Source organism: Mesoplodon bidens, assembly GCF_964165515.1.
Source record: "Mesoplodon bidens genome assembly, chromosome: 5".
Taxonomy (NCBI): Eukaryota; Metazoa; Chordata; class Mammalia; order Artiodactyla; family Ziphiidae; genus Mesoplodon; species Mesoplodon bidens.
The window spans coordinates 13,311,501-13,335,810 of record NC_138161.1 but is presented as its reverse complement, the minus strand read 5'-3'; the positions used below and the strand labels follow the sequence as shown (position 1 = coordinate 13,335,810).

At 41.0% G+C, this 24,310-nt stretch overlaps 1 protein-coding gene across 1 annotated transcript; it reads right to left on the bottom strand.

Annotated features, from left to right (window-relative positions):
* Nucleotides 1-266: 266 nt before the first annotated feature.
* Nucleotides 267-13,285, bottom strand: MIS18A (MIS18 kinetochore protein A). The gene is made up of 5 exons (XM_081234263.1): nucleotides 12,920-13,285; nucleotides 8,810-8,876; nucleotides 6,459-6,581; nucleotides 4,008-4,104; nucleotides 267-3,432 (listed from the first exon to the last, which is right to left on the bottom strand). The coding sequence occupies exons 1-5, from the start codon at nucleotides 13,260-13,262 to the stop codon at nucleotides 3,352-3,354; spliced, it is 711 nt and encodes a 236-aa protein (XP_081090389.1). The 5' UTR covers nucleotides 13,263-13,285; the 3' UTR covers nucleotides 267-3,351.
* Nucleotides 13,286-24,310: the final 11,025 nt, after the last annotated feature.

The window sequence follows — 24,310 nt, the reverse complement described above, 5'->3', positions numbered from 1 at the left end:
TGACTGGATGAAGATTTCTTTCATGCCTCCTGTCTTATTTGACAAGTAAAAATTGTTAAGCCACGAAACAGTGTGAATTTCATACCATAGGATCACTTTTAAACAGGTTTTAAAGTAGATATTTCATCCTAGGTAGTCATTAAAATCAGGTGATAAAGGAATGTTTAATGATGCACAAATGTTTATAAAATATTTTTATTAAAAACAATATGACAAGAACAATTCCAAATTTGCATATAAAACAAGGATATACTCCAAAAAGTGAATAATTATTCTAGTTGTGAGATTGTGTGTGGGTTTTATTTTGTTCTTTGTACTACTGATCTACTTTTCAAATTTTCTACAATGTTCATGTATTTGTAATTAGAGAAACAACTAAATCCAGTGTATATATATATATATATATATATTTTTTAATACGGTGTTTCATATTTTTTTCTTTTACATCCATACAATCTTATGGGTAGACTGGCTAGAAGACTAAACCAGGTCAACCCTATTTAAACAAGGTTAAATCTTTGTCACTTGTTTTTTGATGCTTTACAGCTTTCAAAGTACCATCATAAGCACTGTCTAATTTATCTGATGCAAGGGAAGCAGGTTATTATACTTCATTTTACAGAAGAGGAAACAGGCTCAAAATGACTAAATGATTTGCCCAAGGTCACATGGCTAATAAAGCAATTAAAGGGGGGACTCTAGCCCAGGATTTCTGCTACCCCTGAGATTTCCCTCAAAATCTCATCACATTGCTCATCAGGGGCCCTTCTCTCAAGAAGTTCCTACTGAACACCCAGACCCACCTCTGCAAGGAGGCACTCTCCTGGTTTTGCCCATTTTAAATGCCGGGAGCCTGACTAGAATCACCAGGGAGGACGCACTCCATCCAGGCATCAATCCTACACAGGCAACCCCCAGAGCAAGCGCTTCACCTTGGAAGTTTATGAACATAACAGGATAGCTTGCTGAGAACAGCAGAACCCACACTCTGGGATGAAAACCATGTACAGTGGTCTACACACATGCATTTACAATGATCTGTAAATGTCATGTAACAGATCCTGACACTAGCCTCCACAGCTTCGCCCTAAAGGACTCTCCCTTCACAGAGATGGCTGAAGAAACATATTCTGGCTAGATCCTATCTGAAGCCTCTTTGTTGAGTCCTGTGCAACGTGCACTGGAATGTCCATTTCTTGCTTCAGGACCCTTACTCCTGCTCATGGGCAGTGCTTTGCCAGGGCTTAGGAACCAGAAACAACAGCGCACAGCATTATTCAGCGATAAGGAATAGGAACAAGAACTCATTCCTCAAGTCATAGGTTTTAGTACGTGGCTACATAAGGCAAGCTTAAAAAATAATAATAATAACATTCTGATGAGACATCATGCAAAGCCAGAAAAGCCAGGCCACCAGCCTTCAGGGAACAGGTGGCCTCAGGAGAGGCTGGCCCGGAGTGTGAGCAAGGTCCCCCTCCTCCTAAGCGCCACAGAGCAGCACACAGGGAGGAGGAAGCAGTCCCACGTGGACCCCTCGAGCAAGCAGTGTGGGAGCCTCAGAGCCCTCTCCCCCATGGGGATGGCAAGGGCATCCCTTCAGTGACATCACAGGCAGAAGCCAAAGATACGGACTGTGCCTTAACAGAGAGATATATATTTTATAAATATATATATTATATATATATATTTCCTGGGATTTGCTTTTAGATGCTTCAGCAAAGACCATGTGATACAAATGTGTGTGAGCTCTCCACCTACACCCCAGGGGCGGTTAGTTAACTTCATCTGAAGGACCCTAACTGGAGATAAAATTCCAGGGGGGGCGAATTTGCAGGGCAACACTAATCAAAGGCCCACACTTGGAGAAGCCACAAAGGCACTTGGGTTGTTTATTACCCAAACCACAACAGAGGCTTGGTTAGCACTGTGGATATTAGAAATTACTCTTCATTGGTGAAATGAGTAGTTTTCAAGATGTATGGGTTAGCTAGAAATTCTGCCCCAGAATGAACAGGGTAAAAGGAATCAGGGAGCCAAACTGCCTACCTGAAATGGCCCTGAAAGTGACTGTTGGAGAATTCTGTTACCCGTGCAACCAGAAACTTAGCTGAATCTTGCTGTTAAAATACTCTCCCATCTGTTCTAAATGAACTTTCATGCAAGTACCACTGAAGCATCTAAAAGGGCAGACCCTTGGGACTTCCTCAAGCATCCTGAGGCAGGATGACTGTTTTGCTGCCAGCAGGTGTTGAGAAGAGACCTGGACGGCTTCCCTAATTTCAAATTATTAGAGGCTGCTGACAGATACATCAAAAAAGAACTCAATAATTGTGAATGATCAATGATCGAGTCAATTTGACTTGGGAACTTTTATACGACAACTTTAAGTCTCCTCAGACATAATGAGGGAAGTTCTCAAACATGCTGAGTACCAACATTACGTGGCCTCATGTCCACTCAAAAGCAGAGACGGCCTGGGGAAATGTGGGGTTACCTTGACGGTCCTAAGGTGGACCCTCACACTGCCATGCCCAGTAAATGTGTAGAATTCATGACACCAGGATTTCTGAGCTCAGGTAAATAACTGTTTTGGAAAAATCAACTGTAAAGCACTTTGTTTTAATCTTTATTTTCTCCCTCATTATAAAAATAACATGTGCTTACTCTAAGTCTTACATTATAGAAAACTGGAAAACTGAAAACTTCCCCAGAATCCCACCCTCAGAAATGATTACTACTCTTTTTGGTAAATATTCTGCCAGGTTTTTTTGGCACATAGTAGTAAATAAACAGGATCAAGTGGAATTCTACCGCCACTAGAATACATGCTATTCTGCTCTTGTGCAAGATTTTGAATAGTTCTGACAGATAACTGACCAGTTTCTCCACAGAGTTGTATGCAATAGTTTTCAGAGGAGGTTCAACCACACAGTGGGTGGGAAAACTTCTAAGATTTTCTTACCACCCAATATTCAATATTGTTCAAAGTATTAAAGGTGAAAAAAGTTAAAAAAAAAAAAAAGAAATATAGAATAACGAATTTGGTACTGAGGAGAAAACCGTTCAGAAAATTATGGCAGTTTATCAAAATAAAAACTACGAAATTGCACTTCCAGGAAGTATCATGACTTTAAAATTGGAATTTAGGAAACAATCATCTTTTTACCATCAAATACAGCTGGAAAAGTAATTCTACAATTCTTCTCATTTGATCAGTTCAAGAGAATGTAAAGTACATGATCATTTTGAATTCTTTCAGTTCTAAGTGAAGTAAATTATAACAAGAATTGCTACATATGAAACAAGTGTCCATCAGCGAAGAACTCCAGAACGGGAGACTTGGAACAGATTTCAGCTTTTGCAGCTGGTAAAGGGCAACTTTGATTCAACCTCCCAAAGCTTTGTTTGCAATGCTTTCAAAACATCTTCCATCTATTGAATTAAGAATATTAAAAAAAATACATGATTAAAATCATACATGGTTAAATATGACTAAAATATTCATCATTAATACAATTTCTGAATGTTATGCATTACACATAGATATTAAGTATTTAACAGAATTCCATTTAAATAAGACATAAGTTTATTAACAGTAGTTCTCAACCTCTAATCTGTAGCTTTTTTATACATTCATCACCATCTTGCCTATCTGTGAGAGGATGTTAACATTCAAAAATAAGGCTATTTTTATTGTGAAATATTGATTTGATTAAGAAGATATATTTCTATTTTAATAGTATTAGAATATATAGTACTTTGATTTTAGTATGAAATGTCTTATTATTTTTTTGATAAAGCTTTAGCTTAATTTGTAGTTTGGCTCCCCCAAAACTCAACTTTACTAACAACTGAAATAAATAAATAAGAATAAAATAAGCACTCTCTTACCATGAAAGTGCTAAGGTCAAAGCAGAAAACACATTAAGGATTATTCGTGGAGGAGCACTTGTTCACTGACTGGAAGTTGTTCATACAAAGATACAAAAAGTGCAGAACAAGATTACCTGCTTTAGAGATTTTTCTATTTCAACTCGGCTTTCAAGATTAAAAAGCTCTTTATCTTCTGACACAATTTGCTTTTCAGAGGACCCTAAAACATAACTGAAGTATAATAACAGTACAAAGTTAAAACATGAAAAGGGAGTAAATATAAAATTTACATGAATAATATTAAGGGAATTCCCTGGTGGTCCAGTGGTTAGGGCTCTGCGCATCCACTGTAGGGGACACAGGTTCGATCCCTGGTCAGGTAACTATGATTCCACATGCAGCGCAGCACAGCCATAAGTAAATAAATAAATAAATACAAAAAATAATGATACTAAAACTTGAATATGTATATCAAACTATAAATTAGTACCAAGTAAACACATAAAACAACTACTTTTGCTAATAGCAACCTACATAGGAAGCTGAACTACATGAAATCATGTTTTTCTTCATAACAGCTTTGTCCGAGAGCCCTACATATTTCCCAATACTGTAAGTATTTTGTTATTGGAAATAAACTTGCTCTGTAGTAAGTTGGGTGGCAAAACATTACCACTCATGGTTCAAAATTCTATTTTAAAGTTTTAGAAGATCCTGAAGAAGCCACTGCTTTATATCACTTTTTTTTTTTTTTTTAATGTAACTTCTCAGGAACGTGTGCATTTTCAAGTTTGACTTTTAGTATATAATTTGTGTAGTCAACTCTTGATTACCTAGGTTTGGGCAACTTCAACAGTTATCCTATAACTTATGTTTTGCTCCACTCTCTGGGGCGATAAGATGCTGTGGTTTAGAACATACAAAGAACAGAAAAATTGGCCTGGTAATGGAAGGAAAAGAGGCCCAGCTTTGGTAACCAAATAAATCTAAACAGTAGGGAAGAAGGTGCTGGTATTTCTCAAAAAAGAAACTTGATTCTTTTGCATTTCTTTAGTAGAAGTCTTTCATTACATGTTAACAACTTCAATATGTCACTTCTTTCGTCAAATAAGAACAGTCTTCTCTTGGAAACCCAAGATTAAATTGATTAAATTTCTGAAAAATGTCGTGGGAGGCAAAATTGCAGAAGGCAATTAATATCCTGTTTAGAAAAGAAAAATGAGATGGGGGGAAATTAAACGGTATTGAGTAATTTATAACACTGTAAATAAACATTACAGAGGGCATCCATTTCTAAAACAAACCAGGCTCCTTGTCATTAAAATTCTGTCCCAAGAGGTATTCAACTGTTCAGGAAAAAATAGCTTCAATACTATGACCCTCTATGGAGAAATCTTCCACACATTTTCTTTTATACAGGTATGCATCACTTTTAAAGTTTTGGACCAACCGTACTGAAGAGTTCACGTTGTTTATACATGTACTCTCCCCCACATAATTTTCACAAATCTTAGTAAAATTCTCATGGAGATTAAGGGAGCAGTTGTTTGGGCCTGGGTCTTCTATTAAAACCAAAACAGATCTGATCTCTCTCTAGGCAGGCCTACATGCTTTACATCAATGAGCAGTGCTTGCTGTATTATTCTCTTGTGTAAGGAATATAAAAAGGTTGCAGATTTTATAATTTTGACCTAAACCTGTCTAGTTTCAAAGAAGGTGGCAAAACTGCAGTTATCAAAGAATAATTAAATGAAAAATTATAATAAGAAGAATACTATTTTAAATTCTTTAAAGAGAAACTCTAAGAAATTCAACTGGAGGGACGAAATACCTTGAGTAATGAAAGTGTAGGCATTTATTTTTTTATTTCTTAAATTGTTCTTCTTTCCTGATACTTAAGGTTTCCTAGGCATCTTGAAAATCTTGAGAGTTACATCTTTTCCAGGATAAGTGAAAATACACTGGGGTCAACTGATTAATTCTGTTTCCTATTTTAAAAAGGCTAGTGAATTAGAGGGCCATTAAGATATCTGTCATCAGACCCTAATTCACCTTGTCTCCTAACGCTTTTTAGAAATCTTGAAAAATGAAGGTACTTCCTTGCATCTCTCAAAAAAAAGCAGACAATTATTCACCACCCTCAAGGAAATAGTTGGACTTTGTATTTCTACTTTTCCAGAACACCAAAGAGACTTCTTTCCTGACCATTTCTGAAATTCCTATTTCTTTATGATATTCTAGGAGACTAAAAACTAGAGGGAAAAATAAAATGGACAAAATATATTGATCCACACAATGGCTTTAAAAAAAAATCCTATTAAACTAAATTCGATTCTTAAGAAAAACAACGTATTTTTACTCTGAAAAATGTTCTCAGTGTTTTCTCCTACAATTTAGAAAGACAGACTTTTCCAATACCAAATAAATCGGGTCCAAACAAAAAATCACTAGCTTTATTGTTAGAAGTTATTTAAAAATATATTTTAACCAGTGTTGATTTAGTTTCAATGTTTTCATACCAATTTCTCTGCAAGCAAGTTTCTGAGAATTCAGTTATGAGCTATTCATTTATACATCAAACTTACCTTTCAATGGCTTCAACACTGAGGCAGAACAAGTCCCTCTTGTAGTCTAGATTCTTGGGTGTGCATCTGTATACGTAGCCGAGGTTGAGTGAACATCCTGTGCAGTACAAAGTCTCCAGGATGCTGCAACAAGAAATGCCACTGCTTTAGCAACTGGTTATAACAAAAATCCCATTGTTGAGATCCATAAAAACCTAAATGCTTAAGTTGCTAAAGTATGTTATTCTGACCCTACTAAGTCATATGCAAAAAAAGTAATAAAGTGATAGTAAGATGCTCACATCAGAAATGTAGACAGTCACCTCCAGGCGGCACTGCCTTAAGTATCCAGTGACAAAGGGCACGTACAAAAGTGACAAGAAGAGAGTATACTAAGGTGGTGTTTTCCTAGAATGCAAATGCCTCAATTCAGTATTAAGAAAAATTAACTAAAATTTTGAAATAAGACAAAAAGATTCTACATGTCCTTTTAATGTTATATTGTCCACCAAGGATCATTAACATTCTGGGGAAGGGAGAGGCGAATTTTTTTCTGTAATGATCCAGAGAACAAATATTTTAGGCTCTCAGGCCATATGGTGTCTGTTGCAACTCCTTGCCTCTACCACTGTCAGCACAGACGCTGTCACAGATAATACATAACTGAGCTGTGTTCCAATAACAATGTATTTACAAAAACAGATGCTTGGGACTTCCCTGGCGGTCCAGCGGTTGAGACTTCACCTTCCAGTGCAGGGGGTGCGGGTTTGATCCCTGGTGGGGGAACTACGATCCCACATGCCTCGGGGCCAGAAAACCAAAACATAAAACAGAAGCAATATTGTAACAAATTCAATAAAGACTTTAAAAATGGTCCATATCAAAAAAAAATCTTAAAAAAAAAAAACAAACAAACTGGTGCTTGGCCCATGGGCCATAGTTTGGCGTAACGGACGGGTTCAGGTGATATAAGTGAACAGGACTTAGCAACACTGGTTCAGAGGGAGAGTCAATTCCCTTTTCAATTCTCTAACAATCCTGATTATATATAAAGAGAAGAAAGTCTCAGTCTGGTGCTAGAATGTCTTTAACCTGCTATCTCACAGTTGCAAATCTTTTAACAGTAAGAGAACAGACCTCAGGCTCAGAACCAGTCAGGCAATACGATCTCAGCTAGAATTTAATAACATGTGTTTTCAGTGTAATTATCTTCACAGTGACTTTCCAGTTACAGCAAATGACACATTTATGGCAGTAATATAAAGATTCCTTTTTAAATAAATTTAAATAAAAATGAGGAGTCAATTTAATGAAACATATTAAGTACATGGTAGCACAGCTGTTACATGGATATGGCAAAAATGGTAAAGCTGACATCAAAATGACTAGAGTTGGGAAGTAGAGAACACTCTGCAGGAAACAAAGAGAAATAACAAAGCATCATCCTAGCTCCTACTAATTAGTCCTGTGTCCTTAGTGAAGTTGTAACCTCCTCAGGCCTTGCTTTCTTCATCTACAAAATGAGAAATGATCTAAGGCTGGGTTTTCCAAATTTTAATCACCAGCATGCCAACAGTACAATTTTTGTTATATCCACATACTACCTGTCCTATTATGAATTTAATTCTCCTTAAATAGAGTAATTTTTAAATTAAAATACTTTATTTGAATGGGACAATCGAACGTTACTAAAATTAAAAAGCAACATTTTAAAATAAAAAATACATGATTATTAATTTCTGTTTAACTGCTTGTGTACCACTTATTCATATACATCAGTATGACATGTTTTGGGGAACAATACTAGGAGGCAGAACTTCCCCTTCAGTTTGCTGAGTATGCCACTTGCAGCAGATGCGTGGCAGGTTTAGCAAGATATTGACCACTTCAACCATTGGAGTGGCAGCTCAGGGCCTGTGAGTGGAGGCCCCATGCTGTTGTTTCTGCAGCCCTGTCTGTTTACCTCAATAGACCGTATATGTGTGTATGCATGACCTTAGCATTTTCTATGGGTGCCATGACATGAAAAAGGTAGGGAACATTAATCTAAAGCATCCTTTGGCTTGGAGATTCCATGATACAGATATTTTCCTTTCCTATTTTTATTTTCGATTTTCTTCACAACAAGCACAAACACCCAAAAAGGGAGTGTCAGAATGTGCCCTGAGAGGTTTAGAAACTCTTCCATCTCATATCTAAAGGAGACCACCAGCACTCAAGAATTGGTATATTAGAATGACTGATTTTATACTGATTACCATGAAAAAAGTTTTATCCCAAATCTTACTGCTGATGATCTCCTTAAAGACTTTTATTTGAAAAATAAACATTTTCTCTAATGGACATATTCACATAGATAGAGCCTTACTCACCAACCATTTTCATTTTTACGTTTGGATAGTATCTGTTCCTTATCCACAGAAACATTACAGGAAACACCTAGAAAGAAGAAAGTAACAATAATTTATTAATGCAGCTTGTTACAATACACACGCAGACATTGAGAGAACTTCTAATTCAACTTTTATTTTAGAACCCAGAAGGCCAGAAAAAAAATAAAGGCTCAAAAGTCACACACACAGGGTAGTTTAAAACTAAATGTACACGGTCTTCTGGAAGAAGATAGCAGAATAAGAGTTATTTCCTTCTATTCCCAGAAAACACTGAAATTAACAAAGTGAATAAAATTAGGAAGAAAAAATTCAACTGACAGTAAAATTTGGGACAATTAGAACCTCAAATCACAGACTATCAAGAATACCCGCCATAGGGGCTTCCCTGGTGGCGCAGGGGTTGAGAGTCTGCCTGCCAATGCAGGGGACATGGGTTCGTGCCCTGGTCCGGGAAGATCCCACATGCCGCGGAGCAGCTGGGCCCGTGAGCCATGGCCGCTGAGCCTGCACGTCTGGAGCCTGCACGTCCGGAGCCTGTGCTCCGCAACAGGAGAGGCCACAACAGTGAGAGGCCCACGTACAGCAAAAAAAAAAAAAAAAAGAATACCTGCCAGACACAGTAAAACTAGGATCAACCCAAGGAAGAGGATAAAAGCCTGTGCATACATCTCCAGATCTCACACGCAGAGCTCGTTTCTCTAGAAGTAATTGAGAGGGTCCTCAGGAGCTCAGCCAAAAACCTTTTAGACCACAACCTGGACGGGGATCACAGCTGAACCCTAGAAGCAGCAGGAAACATTCCCGTTTCCCAAGTTCGGAACACACTAAAGGCAGGGAATCCGGAGCAGAGAGACATGAAGAAAGGACATCAGACCTACAATGGCCAGAAGAGACTCTTGATTTCACCTCCTCTACAGTCTACCTTAACTCAGTAAATTCCACTTCCATCTACCCACTGCTCAAATCAGAAACCGGTATCGCCCAATTCATTGTCTCCTTACCCTTCTCCCCGCACAGACACTCCACAGATAAGTCCTGTCAATTCTACCTCACAACCCTCACTCCAGCCCCCAAACCACCACCACCACCTCCTCTGCCTGGACGGCTGCACTAGCTCCTGCCCACTTCCGTGCTTATTCTTCTCTTCAGTGCATCCTCCAAAGAAAAAACTGGGTCATATCACTCTCCTGCTTAAACAACAACTCACTCACTAGAATAGATTCTCATTCCATAGAACAGCCTACAAGGCCCTAAATTTTCTGGCCCCTTCCTTCCTCCCTAAATCTTATCTTTAATCTACTATTCCTCGCTAGCCTTGCTAGCCTCAAGGCCTTTGCACTAGCTGCTCCCTGTGCCTGGAAAAAGCAAAGAGCATGACACCAGAACTGAACATGCAGCCAAGTTGACATGCCTGTATAAAGACAACAGAAAGACATTTTCAAGCACTCAAACTTGAAGTTTTCTTGGGGATGGGGAAACCATGGTGAAGATTATCAAATAAACAACTCAGGAATGAGAAAGCTATTAATAACCTTTCTCATTATTAATAAGAGTCCTGGACTAGAGAAATAAGTTCATAGAAACATTACATTAAAGCTAAATGACGATGCTATGGCTACGGAACAGTATGTAAATGTTATAAACCTTGACAAAGTAAAAATAATTAAACTAACTCCAATTGGAGCGGGGAGGGGAATGGAAATTAATCCAATGTTCATTTTCTAATCTTTCACTGGGAGGAAGGGGGGGAGGGGGTTTAATCAATTTGTCTAAAGCTGATAAAAAAGGATATACACTTTTTAAACTTTAAAAACTACTGGTACAGACAAACTAAATAACAGAATAGTGTTTTCATAGATAAAACAAAAGCGCCCACGTGATAAAGGAGAGAAAAGACGTAAAAACAGAAAGGATGGTAAAGATTTAACACCAAACATATATTATTTCTTAAAAATAACATAAATGACACAAATGTCAATGACATTTATGTAAATGACATAAACTCACCTACTAAAAGGAAGAGCTTCTCCTACTGTATCAAAATCAACCCAAATACATACATGTTGTTTTAATGGTGGCAACACTGGGAAAAAACCCAGACCTCTGCCAACAGGGGCAGACTGGGAGGAGGAACGGCATCTCCATTAAAGATATCACTTACGAGGCACTTCTTATGTCTTCTGAGCACATGACACACATTAACTCACTTAATCCTCCTAATCACCCCATTAAGTATTATCCCCATTTTTACCGAGGAGAAAACTGAGGCACAGAGAGACTAAGTAGCTTGCCCAAAAAGACACAGCTAGTAAATGGCAGGCCAGGATTCAAACCCATACAGTAGAGGGCCGTCATCTATACTGCCTCTCAGCGGGGGTACAACAAGCAGCTATTAAAAACGTGAAGTATATCTATATGCACTAATATGAAAAAACACTCAGAATATATGTGCAGAATAAAAAAGTAAGGATGCTTGACAGTATAAATAATATCATCTCAAGTATGTTTTGAAAAATTTACATGTTCAGGGAATTCCAAAAAATTTACATATTTAAACATGCTCATAGATGCACGGAGAGTATCTGGAAGTATAAATGAGAATAAAGCATGTTGAACTCTGGGGACATGAGAGTGTCAGCATTGGGGGATAAGTCCTTTTGCATTGATTTTAATAGCTGCAAAGGGTTAATCTCAATGAGTTGTATGGGAAATGTATGTTCTTAGGCTTTTGTTTAACAACTGAAAGGGACTCAGCAATTATCGTTCATTGCATCCTTAAGGAAAAGAAGTTCCAAAAAGTTTCAGGTTAACAGGTGGACACTGCTGTCCTGCTTTCTTCCCAATATATCCCGGGAAGGAAAACATTCCACAAATGTCAACGAATCGGTGGTGAATTTCTGCCATAAAATATTTACAGAATTCAAACAGAGCATAAATTTCACTTGAAAACCACAAGTCCAAAAAAACAGCCATTTTTACACCAACTCAGAAAAATATGTGAACCACTCCCCTATATAAATACTATGAAAACAACAAAACCAGGAAACGTTGGGGAAACATACAGGTTTCAAAAGATACTGGCTCTATCAGTTACCTGTACGTTTACTACATCCTCCTTCCTCTCCAATTTTGATAGGGTTGTTGGTGCTTTTATTGCAAGTCTCCTTTAATTTTTTTGATACCATTATGTTCTGTCAACTCTACGGTTGTTAACATTTCAGACGGTAAAGGTGTCCGCTGATACAACTATGAAGACTTGAGAAATCAACCCTGACATCCCCCGAAGGAAGCAGGCAGCTGAAAAGCTTAATGTCCTAAACCATTAACAATAGTATTTACCGATTAACAGCCCACTAATTTCTATGAGGAGTAACACAGAATAGCTACACCCTAAATGCTTACAACCTAGTTGGTCATTTTTTTCTAAGTAATGCTCACGACGACACTGATTCATCCACTGCTCTTCTGGGATGGGGGAACCTCAGAAAAGAACCTGTCACTCGTGAGTCCAAGGTTCCGGGATGACTCTCCTCCTCCCCTTTTTCTGGGACAGCTCACCGTCTCAGACTTTTCTGCTTTTAAAGACCCTGGGAGGGTCTTCCCTGGTGGCACAGTGGTTAAGAACCTGCCTACCAATGCAGGGGACTCGGGTTCGAGCCCTTGTCCGGGAAGATCCCACTTGCCGCGGAGCAACTAAGCCTGTGTGCCACAACTACTGAGCCTGCGCTCTGGAGCCCGCGAGTCACAACTACTGAACCCATATGCCACAACTACCAAAGCCCGCGCGCCTAGAGCCCGTGCTCCGCAACAAGAGAAGCCACTGCAATGAGAAGCCCGCGCACCGCAACAAAGAGTAGCCCCCGCTCGCCCCAACTAGAGAAAGCCCACGTGCAGCAACGAAAAACCCAACGCAGCCAAAAATAAAATAAATATATAAATAAATAAATTTATTAAAAATAAATAAACTAATAAATAAAAATAAAGACCCCGGGAGGCTCCAAAACACCTCCGCCTCCTCCGGGGCCGCCCAGGTGCGGCACACCCAGGAAGAGGGCGGTCTTAAGTCCTAAGCCCCCCGCCCGAACTGACAGCGCAGCAGGATGCAGTTGGTGTCTTCCTGGCTCGTCACCCAGCTCAGCGAGTCGCCCAGCGGCCGCCGGCAACCAGAGCACAGAAACACCAGCGGCCTGTCCTCCTCCTCCGCCGGCTCCGCAGCCTCCTCGCGCCGCCTCCCTTCCGTGCAGGCCACCGACGCGTCCCCGCTCACGCAGCTCCACATGCTCGCCCACTTCTGCAGCAGCTGGTGGCGGCTCGAGTCTTCTGAGAGCCGCTTGCCTAAGAGCGAGGAGTTGCTCCACTTGCCCTTGTCGCCACACGCACAGCTAGTAGAGGAGCATCTTTTGCAATACGCCTGAGACCAAGAACCCGCCATTATCGACAAATTGCCTGCGCCGCGGAGGGTCACGGGAAAGACGCCGTTGCGCATGCGTGAGGCGGGGCAGGGCGGCGCAGGGTGAGGGAGGAGGGGCGGCAGACGGCTTGGGAGCGCGCTTGCTCGCAGTGGAGCTGGGCCTGGCGGGGGAGTCACTGAGCCTGCATCGTGCTTTCCAGCCTTGGGAAATTGAGGCTGCCCGAGATCCGCTCGCTAGGCTGCTTGGGGAGAGAGTTCAGGCTCTTACATAGGAGGGGAAGCGTCTTTGAAAAAGTTAGTCCCACCGAACTACATTACCAGCCCCTCACGGAGACCTTGGCAATGGTTACGAAAGAGAATATGCCGCCTATACACCACTCAGAGATAGAGGAGTTGGGGTGCAGTCCTGCTTTCTCCGGCCTCCTCCCTCTATGTTTCTGTGGCTACAACCCCTCAAATTTAGCGTGCCTGAGAGTCACCTGGGAGCTAGATGGGACACAGATTTCTGAGTCCCACTGTGGACTGAAAAAACAATGCACGACTTAAAAGTTGAGAATTATGTTTTATGTGGTGGACTCGCTGGGGACTTCAGCCCAGGGGGCAGCCTGTCAGATAGTTGGGAGGGACTGCTCCAAAGAGGTAAGGAAGGAGCCAGGATGCATAGGAGATATTGGAAAAACAGACAGATCAGCAACAACAACAAAAGCAGGTAGTTGGAACATCAAATGATCGTTGTCTTTTTTAAAACATTTATTTACTTATTATTTATTTTGGCTGTGCCAGGTCTTAGTTGCGGCATGCGGCACCTTTAGTTGCGGCCTGAGACTGACCTTCATAGTTGTGGCTCTAGTTGTGGCATACGGACTCTTAAGTTGCGTCATGTGAACACTTAGTTGCGGCATGCATGCAGGATCTGGTTCCCTGACCAGGGATCAAACCCGGGCCCCCTGCACTGGGAGCGTGGAATCTTACACACTGGACCACCAGGGAAGTCCCAAATGATCCCTGTTAATTAAAGAAAACCAGACATCTCAAGTTAATGAATTTAGCGCTTTTTTATATATGGGAAGATGCAAGAATCTGGGCTCATTGAAATCAGGTCAGCTACAGTGGCTGATGGCTTGATAGCCAAAACATCCTTTGTTTACTCCTATGGCAGGCACCATTCTTCGTCCACACCCCCTTCACAGATTCTCCATCAATAGGTCAGGATGGGCCCGAGAATTTGCTTAACAGGCTCCTGGGGGATGCGGATGCTGTCGGTCAGGGCCCCTCCACTTTTGGTTGCCACTGCTCTAGTTTGTCTGCCTAACTTCCTTGAGGTGGAGAAAGCAAGGATTGTTGGGGAGCCACCCTGTCACATGTTCCTTTTATGCATTGTTATTGCTCTAACGAGACCCCGGAAAGGGCCCCAGATCACTCAGGCTAGCACTGCAAGGACAAGCTGGAAAGGTGGGTGTAGGCAGCAGTGGTGTTGCTGGGAAGCATGGAAGTGCCTCTGCTGTCTGGATCTGGGAGCCCCTCGCCCCTTGCACCAAGTGAGCATTCCTTCTGTCTGGTAAGGACAGCCTTCCTCAGCTGCCCCAGAAAGCTGGCCTCTGACTTTAAAGCACCACAGGTTAGGACAGGAAAGGATGGTGGGAAATAGACCAGCTGCATCATGGACAGCCTGGCGGCATATCTGGGAAGAAAGGTGCCCCCAAGTTCCTACATCTGCTCTTAGAATCCTTTGGGTGTGTCCTAAGTCACTGCCCACTTTGCTTGGTCAGGTAAACTGTCTACCAAAAAATTTGCTTCCAACTTTAGTGCCTCTGGCCACCAGCAACAAGCAAAAACTTTGGAGTCAAAAGCCTTGGGTTGACCTAACCCTCCAGGAGGTATAACCATGTAGGAAACCGGAAAGGCTACTTGCCTTCCCTGAGTCTAATTTTTCATGGTTTATGTGGGTCCGTACTGCAGTGGGGTTGTTATGGGGATCGTGATATAATATGCATGAAAATACTTTAGCAAACTGTGCCCATGTTCATTAGTCTCCAAGTGGGAGAAAATTCTTCAGATATTTTAGGCTTTTATTTCACCTGTGGAATTGCCTTCCTTCCTCTGCTTCTTTTGTGGAGGCAAGCCTGACCTCGCAGGACTGCTGTTTTCAAGCACAATATCTCTGGTACAAGTAAATGGGTAATAACCTTGGAATTCAAGGGATAATCTCTTTGCCTCAGACTTTGGGTTCCTACTGGCAACACTAAATACTGTGGGATATCCCAGTAAGGAAGGAATGCAGAGCAGGACTGCCTGATGACTTTCAGTGGTCCTAGGAACTTGTGCCTTGCTGGGCCCATTCCTCCATTTAAATTTTAAAAAATTGTTTTCAAATAAATCATAATAATATTAATAGTTTACAACAGTATTGCTATAAAGATACGTATACAAATATTATATTTTAAAATATTTTCTTTGACCTAAAAGTTCATTTTTTTCCTGCTGACTTCAAAATTAAAACATTTTCATGGGGCCCTAAAAATATCACAGGCCCTCAGCACTGTGTCTAATGGAAAAGTCGTCCCCAAGGCAAAATAAACGCCTTTTAAAGTCATGAGTATGTTTGTATTACGAATATAAAATATTTAGATACCCACAAAATCATGTTTTATGTAGGGACAAAAAGATGCTTGGGTACGATGACCTTGGACTGGGTGGGTGTAATTGCTTGCTGAACAACCCTTCCCACCCTTCTTCTTAATTACACAACTAGGAGATGTGGATAAGGCTGAGTCTAAGCCCCATCACCACCACGACCATCACCGCCAATTCCAAGAATGGGCCCCCAGAGGTTTAACCCATGTCTCTCCCACAGTGACTGAGCAGGGATGGCTCCTACCCCAGGCTTGAGCCAATCGGCACATGGTGCTCCCCTGGCTTTAGGAATTGACTCGGGATAAGAACTTGACCTATGTTGTCAAATTTTATGCAGTCAGAGTAAATCTCAAGACTCTTGTTCAGTGGTTGAGGGAAGAGATATCCTCTTTGTTCGCTGGATGTGCACAAGGAAGCACATACCCATGTTGTATGGCAACCACCTTGTAAACACAGATGGGCAGAACTGAGAGAATTACAGAGAAATGGAGCACCTGATGGCTGGACTTTTTCAATTATGTGAACCAATAAATTCTCTGTATTGTGGAAGCCAGTCTGAACTGTTTTGTTTTGTATCTTTTTACTAGCAATTAAAAGCATATGGGGCTTCCCTGGTGACACAGTGGTTGGGAGTCTGCCTGCTGATGCAGGGGACACGGGTTCATGCCCCGGTCCGGGAAGATCCCATGTGCCGCGGAGCGGCTGGGCCCGTGAGCCATGGCCGCTGAGCCTGCGCGTCCGGAGCCTGTGCTCCGCAATGGGAGAGGCCACGACAGTGAGAGGCCCGCATACTGCAAAAAAATAAAAATAAAAAATTGTTTACTCCCTAAGAGGGAGGGTGGGGGAGTACTCAAATTCCAATAAGATGGGGAAGGTTGCTTTACAAAGTGTCAAATAACAAAGGTGGAGACTGCGTGGCAGGAGAAAACCTCAGGGATAGAAGGAACCTAGGTTAATAGCATTGGAACTGACACCACCCTTCCCTCAACCCACAGGTATGCAGGGAGGGAAACAGATAGGAAGAGCAGACCACCTTGAGAGGATCACCCTTCCATCAGGGGATGCAGCCAGCTGAGCTGACCTACCAGGGAGGAAGACTGTAACTTAAATTCCTTGACCATGTTCTCATCCCTCCCTCCAGTTTCCTGCTGGAGCTCCCCATTGCCCAAATCCGACTGGAACCCAGAGGGCACGAAGCATATTGATGTGATCCGTACACATCAAGGTAGACAGTGGATCTGGAGAGGCAACTGGAAGGAAACCCACACACAGCCCACCTTTGGCCAGGAGCACGGGATGTCCATCCTCGCCAAATAAGTTCTTAGGGCATAATAGGAAGCAAAGTTCAAAATAAGGTCTGTCTTGATACTATCCTTCAGTCCATCTTTTTTAAAAAATAAATTTATTTATTTATTTATTTATTTATTTATACTGTATTTTTGGCTGTGTTGGGTCTTCATTGCTGCACGCGAGCTTTCTCTAGTTGCGGCGAGCGGGGGCTACTCTTCATAGTAGTGTGCAGGCTTCTCATTGCAGTGGCTTCTCTTGTTGCGGAGCACAGGCTATAGGTGCACAGGCTTCAGTAGTTGTGGCGTGCAGGCTCGGTAGTTGTGGCTCGCGGGCTCTAGAGCGCAGGCTCAGTAATTGTGGCGCACAGACTTAGTTGCTCCGCAACATGTGGGGTTTTCCCAGACCAGGGCTCAAACCCACGTCCCCTGCATTGGCAAGCGGATTCTTAACCACTGTGCCACCAGGGAAGTGCCTATCCTTCAGTCCATCTTGCCCAACATACCAGTTACTTGGACTATCTGATTCAACCCTCATTTCTGGCTGGGTTTAAAAGACTTGGTGTAATTAACAGACAAATGCTAGTCTAATTTAATATCTATGGCTAGCATTAGAGAAAGAGAAAGAGGTGAAGCAAGAAACTATAACTAGCGTAGAGAAGGAACAGGAAAAGTGGGAGTAGAAATGCATGAGACCTTGACAGTTTTGATGGAAAAAAATTATGACTTTTTAAAAGTGCTCTGGCAATTGGGGAAAATCAGAAATTAATGGCGTCTGATTACAATCAGGGACTAGATGTTAATTGCATGCACTTCCTTACACTTACACATAGAATGACAATGAGGTGTGTATCGTGAAATGATCACGGGAAAAAGAAAGAAAAAAAAAAGAATGACGAAGAGGTGTGATTACAGGTCATCCGAGTCAGACAGCTTAGCCCCTTTAGTATTTAGGGAGCTGGCTGCAGCTGCATTTGAAGAGTGTTTTGTCCAGCTCTTACCGGTAGAGAGGTGTCTGGGAGCCAAGTGGCACTTGCACTGCCGACTAGCTGGCACCAAGAGAAAGCCATGCCATGTAGTCAGCCCCCAGGGACCTTCTGCTGCAATCCGTGCCTCCTTAGGGCGATAAAATACACTGTAGGAGAAGGGTGGTTAGATATTTATATCTGTGTTCCAGGGGTGAAACAATAACTACAGGAATATGCTTCACCTTCTGAAAAATTCTCAGAGGCAGGATGTTCTTTAAATAGTTCTGTTTCCCTCTCCTGGTTAATGTGTGGAATCACGATCTTCCGGTCTTTAACAGAGATATTTAATTCTCAGGCAAGTTAAAAAAGAATAAGGAGAAGAACTTGTGACTTTTCAGCAAAATCATGTGTTTGGGCTGGAAAAGAATCACAGAGATGCTTCATCCTCATGAAGTATCTACAAATAGAAGAGTGAGATCTGGTTTGGCTCAGAAGTCATGGATCTGGCTGGTGAAAGAGAACGGTGGACATCCGGGGTGTTAGATGTCCAGGGCTATTCCCCTTTCTTGGGAAAACTGTTTCCCCTTCCCCCCCAACAGCATGGTTGTGGTGGGGCTTCCCATCTTGAGGGTCTTACCCGACTCCTGCCCCATCCCAGAGGTGGGGTCTCACCAGTCTCAGCCACCACCTTCCTGGCCACAGAGGTTGGGTCTCAGTGAGCAGGTGTCAGAACTAGAGCCTGTCCAGGTCCATCCCTGGAACTTTTCATGTCAAAGCTTGGAGAGAGTGTCCTCTGCTCACCCTTTCCTCTTGACTCATGAGCCCAGAACTGTCATCAGCCATGTCCCCAGCTAGGTGGAACAGCCTGGCGTGACACTGACCGTCAGAGAGAAGCATGATGTGAGGTGGAGATCAAGAGTAACAGCAGCATCCCGGTTCCCGCCACACTGCCCCCCAGTTCTGCAGGCACCCCTCACAAAGTGTTCCCGTTAAAACCCACTGGTGTTTAAGCTAGTTAGAATCGGGTTTCTGTCACTTACTACCAAGAGTTGTGACTAATACACAGATTCCAGTATAGAACCTCAGACTCTTTTTTTTTCTTTCTTTCTTTTTTTTTTTTGCAGTACGCGGGCCTCTCACTGTTGTGGCCTCTCCCGTTACGGAGCACAGGCTCCGGACGCGCAGGCTCAGTGGCCATGGCTCACGGGCCCAGCTGCTCTGCAGCATGTGGGATCTTCCCGGACCGGGGCACGAACCCGTGTCCTCTGCATCGGCAGGCAGACTCTCAACCACTGCGCCACCACGGAATCCCGAACCTCAGACTCTTGACCCTAAATACCGTGGTCATACCACTACACCAGATCGTTGAAATTCAACACCATACATTTGATAATGCCTTGTAGTTTTCAAAATATAGTCCCTCAAGGGGGCTGACTCTGGAGAATTACAATATCATGTAAGGGAAGAATATATATTTCCAGTATAAAATTCTTAAGTCAGTCCCTTTCTTTCCAAGCACCACTTTGTTTCCCCCTAGTGCTTTTCATCTTTTTTTGTGTATAACCAGAGGAAGGTCTCAATTAGGGAATAGTTTTTAACACCCATACCAAACACCTAAACTCAACACAGACGGATCCAAAAGTGAAGATTGTGACTCCTGGATCGGCAATAATACTAGAGAGACTTTAAGTATCAAAGATATAAATTATGTACCTTTAAAGAGATTTGAGGCAATGTTGCATCCATGGTAGAAGGACTGGAAGATAACATTGAAGAAAATTCACAGAAAATATAGTAAAATAACTAAGAAATATAAAAAGTGGGAAAAAAGATGAGAGGCATAAGCAATCAGTCCAAGAGGTCCAACGTCTGACTAACAGGTTGTTCAAACAGACAGGAAAGACAAAAATAAAGGAGAACAAATAATCAAAGGAATAATATAATTTCTCAGAGCTGAAAAATATGACTCTTCAGATAGAAAGGATATACCAACTGCCCAGTACAAAGAATGAAATAATCTCACACCAAGACTTAGCATTGTAAAATATCAGAACTCCAACTTTCAGAAAAGATTCCAAAGTTTCACAGAAAAAAACAGGTACAAGAATCAGAATGGTGTTAGACTTCTCAACAGAAACTCAATTTCAGAAGCTAGAAAGTTCAAAGTTCAGAGGGCAAATAATATTTAGACGGGAATTACCCACTTGAATCATGATCCATGTACTGTTGACATTTTCAGACATAACTGGACTTCAGAAATGTTTCTTAAACGTATCCTTTCTTATTCAAAAATGTGTTGCAACAAGAAATGTGAGAGCAAGGTCACAGTTAAAGAAAAGCAAATATTTAACATATGAAGAGATTCTCCACCACCCTGATTTTTAAACTACACTGAAAAGCAACAGCTCACCTATCAGTTTGATAAAATCGGCAAGTTTGACAACATAATCAGTTGCCCAGACTATTGTCCTGGAAAACAGATAAGTTTCCTACCTGATGAGAATGCAAGATATTATAACTTCTACAGAAAGGAATTGTCAACGTCTAACACAATTACATATGTATGTATCCCTTGACACAGAATTCTCACTTTCAGGAATCGATTCCAAAAATGCAATGACAAAAATATGATAAAAACATGAACCCAAGGTATCACAGCACTATCTGCAATAACAAAGACTGAAAACAACCCAAACAGCCACCATCTGGAAACTGGATGGATAAGTTGTCATATATATCTACACAAGGGCAGCATTATGTATCTGTAAAAAAGAAAAAATATCTCTACATGCCACGGAGAAGTCACCAGAATAAATTAAGTGAAAAAAAGCAAGATGTAAAAAACAAAAAAAGAAATGTAGTTTGCTACTGCACATCTAAAAAGGGAGAAAGGGAAAGAATGAATATATATACATATTTATTTACTTATTTTTAATTGAAGGATAAACCAAAAACTTGTTTTTCTAAAGTGCTTACCTGGGTGGAAAGTAACAGGAAGAGAGAAGACTAGAAGCTAGAGCTCTGTAGATACACCTTATTTTGTATATTTGATTTTGGAGTCAGGTAAAAATTTTATAATTATAAATATTACATAATTATAAAACAAAATAAAACTTTTAAAATGATCTCTAAATATTGCAATATTTAATATATTTAGCGGTAGCATAACTTCATACAGAAGAACAATTTCAAGTGACTAAAACATGAAGTTGACTATACATATCTTGTAGGAGATACTCCAAGAACAACAGCAGCAGCAAAAAAAAAACCTGCCCCAACCCCCCAAAAAAGATCTAAAACTGTTTTCAGTAATCATGTTGTTGATATTCATATTATTATTCTGAGATTGTATGCGTATTGTATATTGAGTAATTATAATTATTTGGGGGAATAGGATTTTAAATTTTGGAAAAAAGAGATGCAGCTAAGAAAGTTAAGGTTAATTAAAACCTCCACGGTGATGATTTTGAATTTAAAAGTATCAGTGTGAGAACAAAGAAAATAATTAAAAACAGGAAAAGAAGCACAAAAAACAAACAAAATATCAGTATGAACTGATTATTTTTTTACCTTAAAAAATAAATGTTTCCTAGCTCTCTACATTGACTAGGCCTGAACATTGTAACCAATTCAGTAGCAATAAGCACCCTTAGCACCCAGATTATGATAGCTAAATATTTCCTACGAAAAGAAACCAGGAGTCCTTGCAGAAATGGCTTAATCCACAATCTGGGGTAAGAAATGTACAAAATGAGCCTGGAACATCTTGTCATTCCAGAAAGCAAAGAAGCTATAAAAACCAAAACAAACCAAACTACTAATATAACCAACATGAAGAGGCTCTCACAGTCCAAATACTGTATGAGGTAATCTGTGCATCAGTAAAGATAATAGCTGTAATGGATTGGAGCACACAGGTTTAATTGCACGAGTTCACAGTGATTCAGAATAAAAATGAAAACAAACAAACAAACAAAACCTCTCACTGTTCACTGCTAGAAGATGCTAGAAAATCCAACTATTATTTTGAAAACTGGCAAAAAGAAAAGGAAAGAAGGAAACAAACAAGTAAATCAAATATTTGTCCCACCTTGATATGAACTGTACCTCAAGTAACCAAATAGTTCATAAAGGAAGGGTTTCTTTGTTTGTTTGTTTGTTTTCTTTTTTGTTGTTGTTTCATTTTGTTTTGTTTTTTCAGAAGGATGGTAGCTAATAAGTGAAGAAGGAATGATGGAATAAAGAAATCACCATTTTTACAATGCTTAATGCGTTAAAGAGTCTCACTGGCTGATAACATCACACAAAAAGACACAACTGGACACTCTGCATCTCCTGAGTGTAGGACACCACACCACATATGAGGTATTCTTGCCAAAAAAGAAAAAAAAATGAATGTAAATCTGATCCAGCCTCCAGATCTAACTTCACTTTCCAGGAAATACAGGGAATGGGGAACATGACTAACCCCACATGGGATCCAACTGGCAAACCCTTCAGGGCAAATAACTCATTTCCTCAACAAACAAATTCCAAATTAAATTTTAAAAAGTAGGAGGGAGAGGAAGCCTACAAATTTAACAAGAAGACTTCAGAGTCATTTCAACCAATTGCAACACATGCAACTTATTTGCTCCTGATTTGAACAAATTAACTATAAAGAAATTATGAGACACACTGGGAAAATCTTAACATTGACTAGATATTTGATGCAATTAACTGCTATTCATTTTTAGTGGGATAACAGTATTATGGTTTTACTTAAAAAAAAATCCTCCTTCAGAGATACATACTAAAATATTTACAGATGAAATGATGTATTTAGGATTTGCTACACAATAGTCCACAACCGGGAGTGTGGAGGGAGCTACAGATGCAACTAAATTACCCACGACTTGATGCTTGTTGAAGTCGAGTGATGGTTCCATGGAGTTTTCGTTTAATTTTTTTTTATTTATTTATTTACTTATTTTTGGCTGTGTTGGGTCTTCGTTGCTGTGCGAGGGCTTTCTCCAGTTGCGGCTAGCGGGGGCCGCTCTTCATCGCAGTGCGCGGGCCTCTCACTGTCGCGGCCTCTCTTGTTACGGAGCACAGGCTCCAGGAGCGCAGGCTCAGTAGCTGTGGCGCATGGGCCCAGTCGCTCCACAGCATGTGGGATCCTCCCAGACCAGGGCTCGAACCCGTGTCCCCTGCACCGGCAGGCAGATTCTCAACCACTGTGCCACCAGGGAAGCCCTCCATGGAGTTTTATAATACTATTCTTGCTGCTTTTGCAAAAGTTTGAAATTGTCTATGATAAAAATTTATTTCTTCAAAAAAGTTTGCAAAGTTTGTATTTACTCTGTTATATATCTATGCTTGTTTCAATATTAAAATGTAACTTTTTACCAGAAATCTTTGACAGCAATGGATACCCCAGAGAGAAGTGCTGTGCTTACATTAAGGATTTGTATACCCACAACATGACATTCTCTGCCCCATGTGGCAGGCTGAATAATAGCCCCCCAAAACGTCCACATCTAATGCCTGGAACCATGTGAATATTACTCTTTATGGCAAACGGGACTTTGCAGATGTGACTGAATTAAGGATTTTGAGATGGAGAGATTATCCTGGATTGTCTGGGTGGACACAATGTCATATGTATCTTCATAAGTAGGAAAAGAGAGATTTGACTACATAAGAAGAAGGTGATGTGACAAAGGAATCAAGGGGGGAAAATGTGTGGCAGGAACACAAGCTGAGGAATGAGAGCAGCCTCCAGAAGCTGAAAAAGGCGAGGAAACAGATTTCTCCAGAAAGGCCACCAGAAGGAACCAGTCTTGGCAACACCTTGATTTGAGCCCCAGAACTCATTTTGAATTTCTGACTCCCAGGACTGTAAGAGAATAAATCTGTGTTGTTTTCAGCCACCATGTCCGTGGTAAATTTGTCATGGCAACCATAGGGCATGAATACACCCAGTTTGCAAGTCCAAGGTGTCCTGGGCAGAGCTTGCAGGCTGCCCTACCTGCCTGTATCCCAGAAAATGGGGCTCCCAACACCTGAGTAGTGTATTGTGAGAATCGCAGAAAACACAGAACACAGTGGCCAGCTCAGGTCAGTGTCCAGTAAATGTTTGTTCCCTCCTTTCTTCTCTTCCTTTACCTTCTCCCCTGTACTCCATCTGTAATCACAAGAT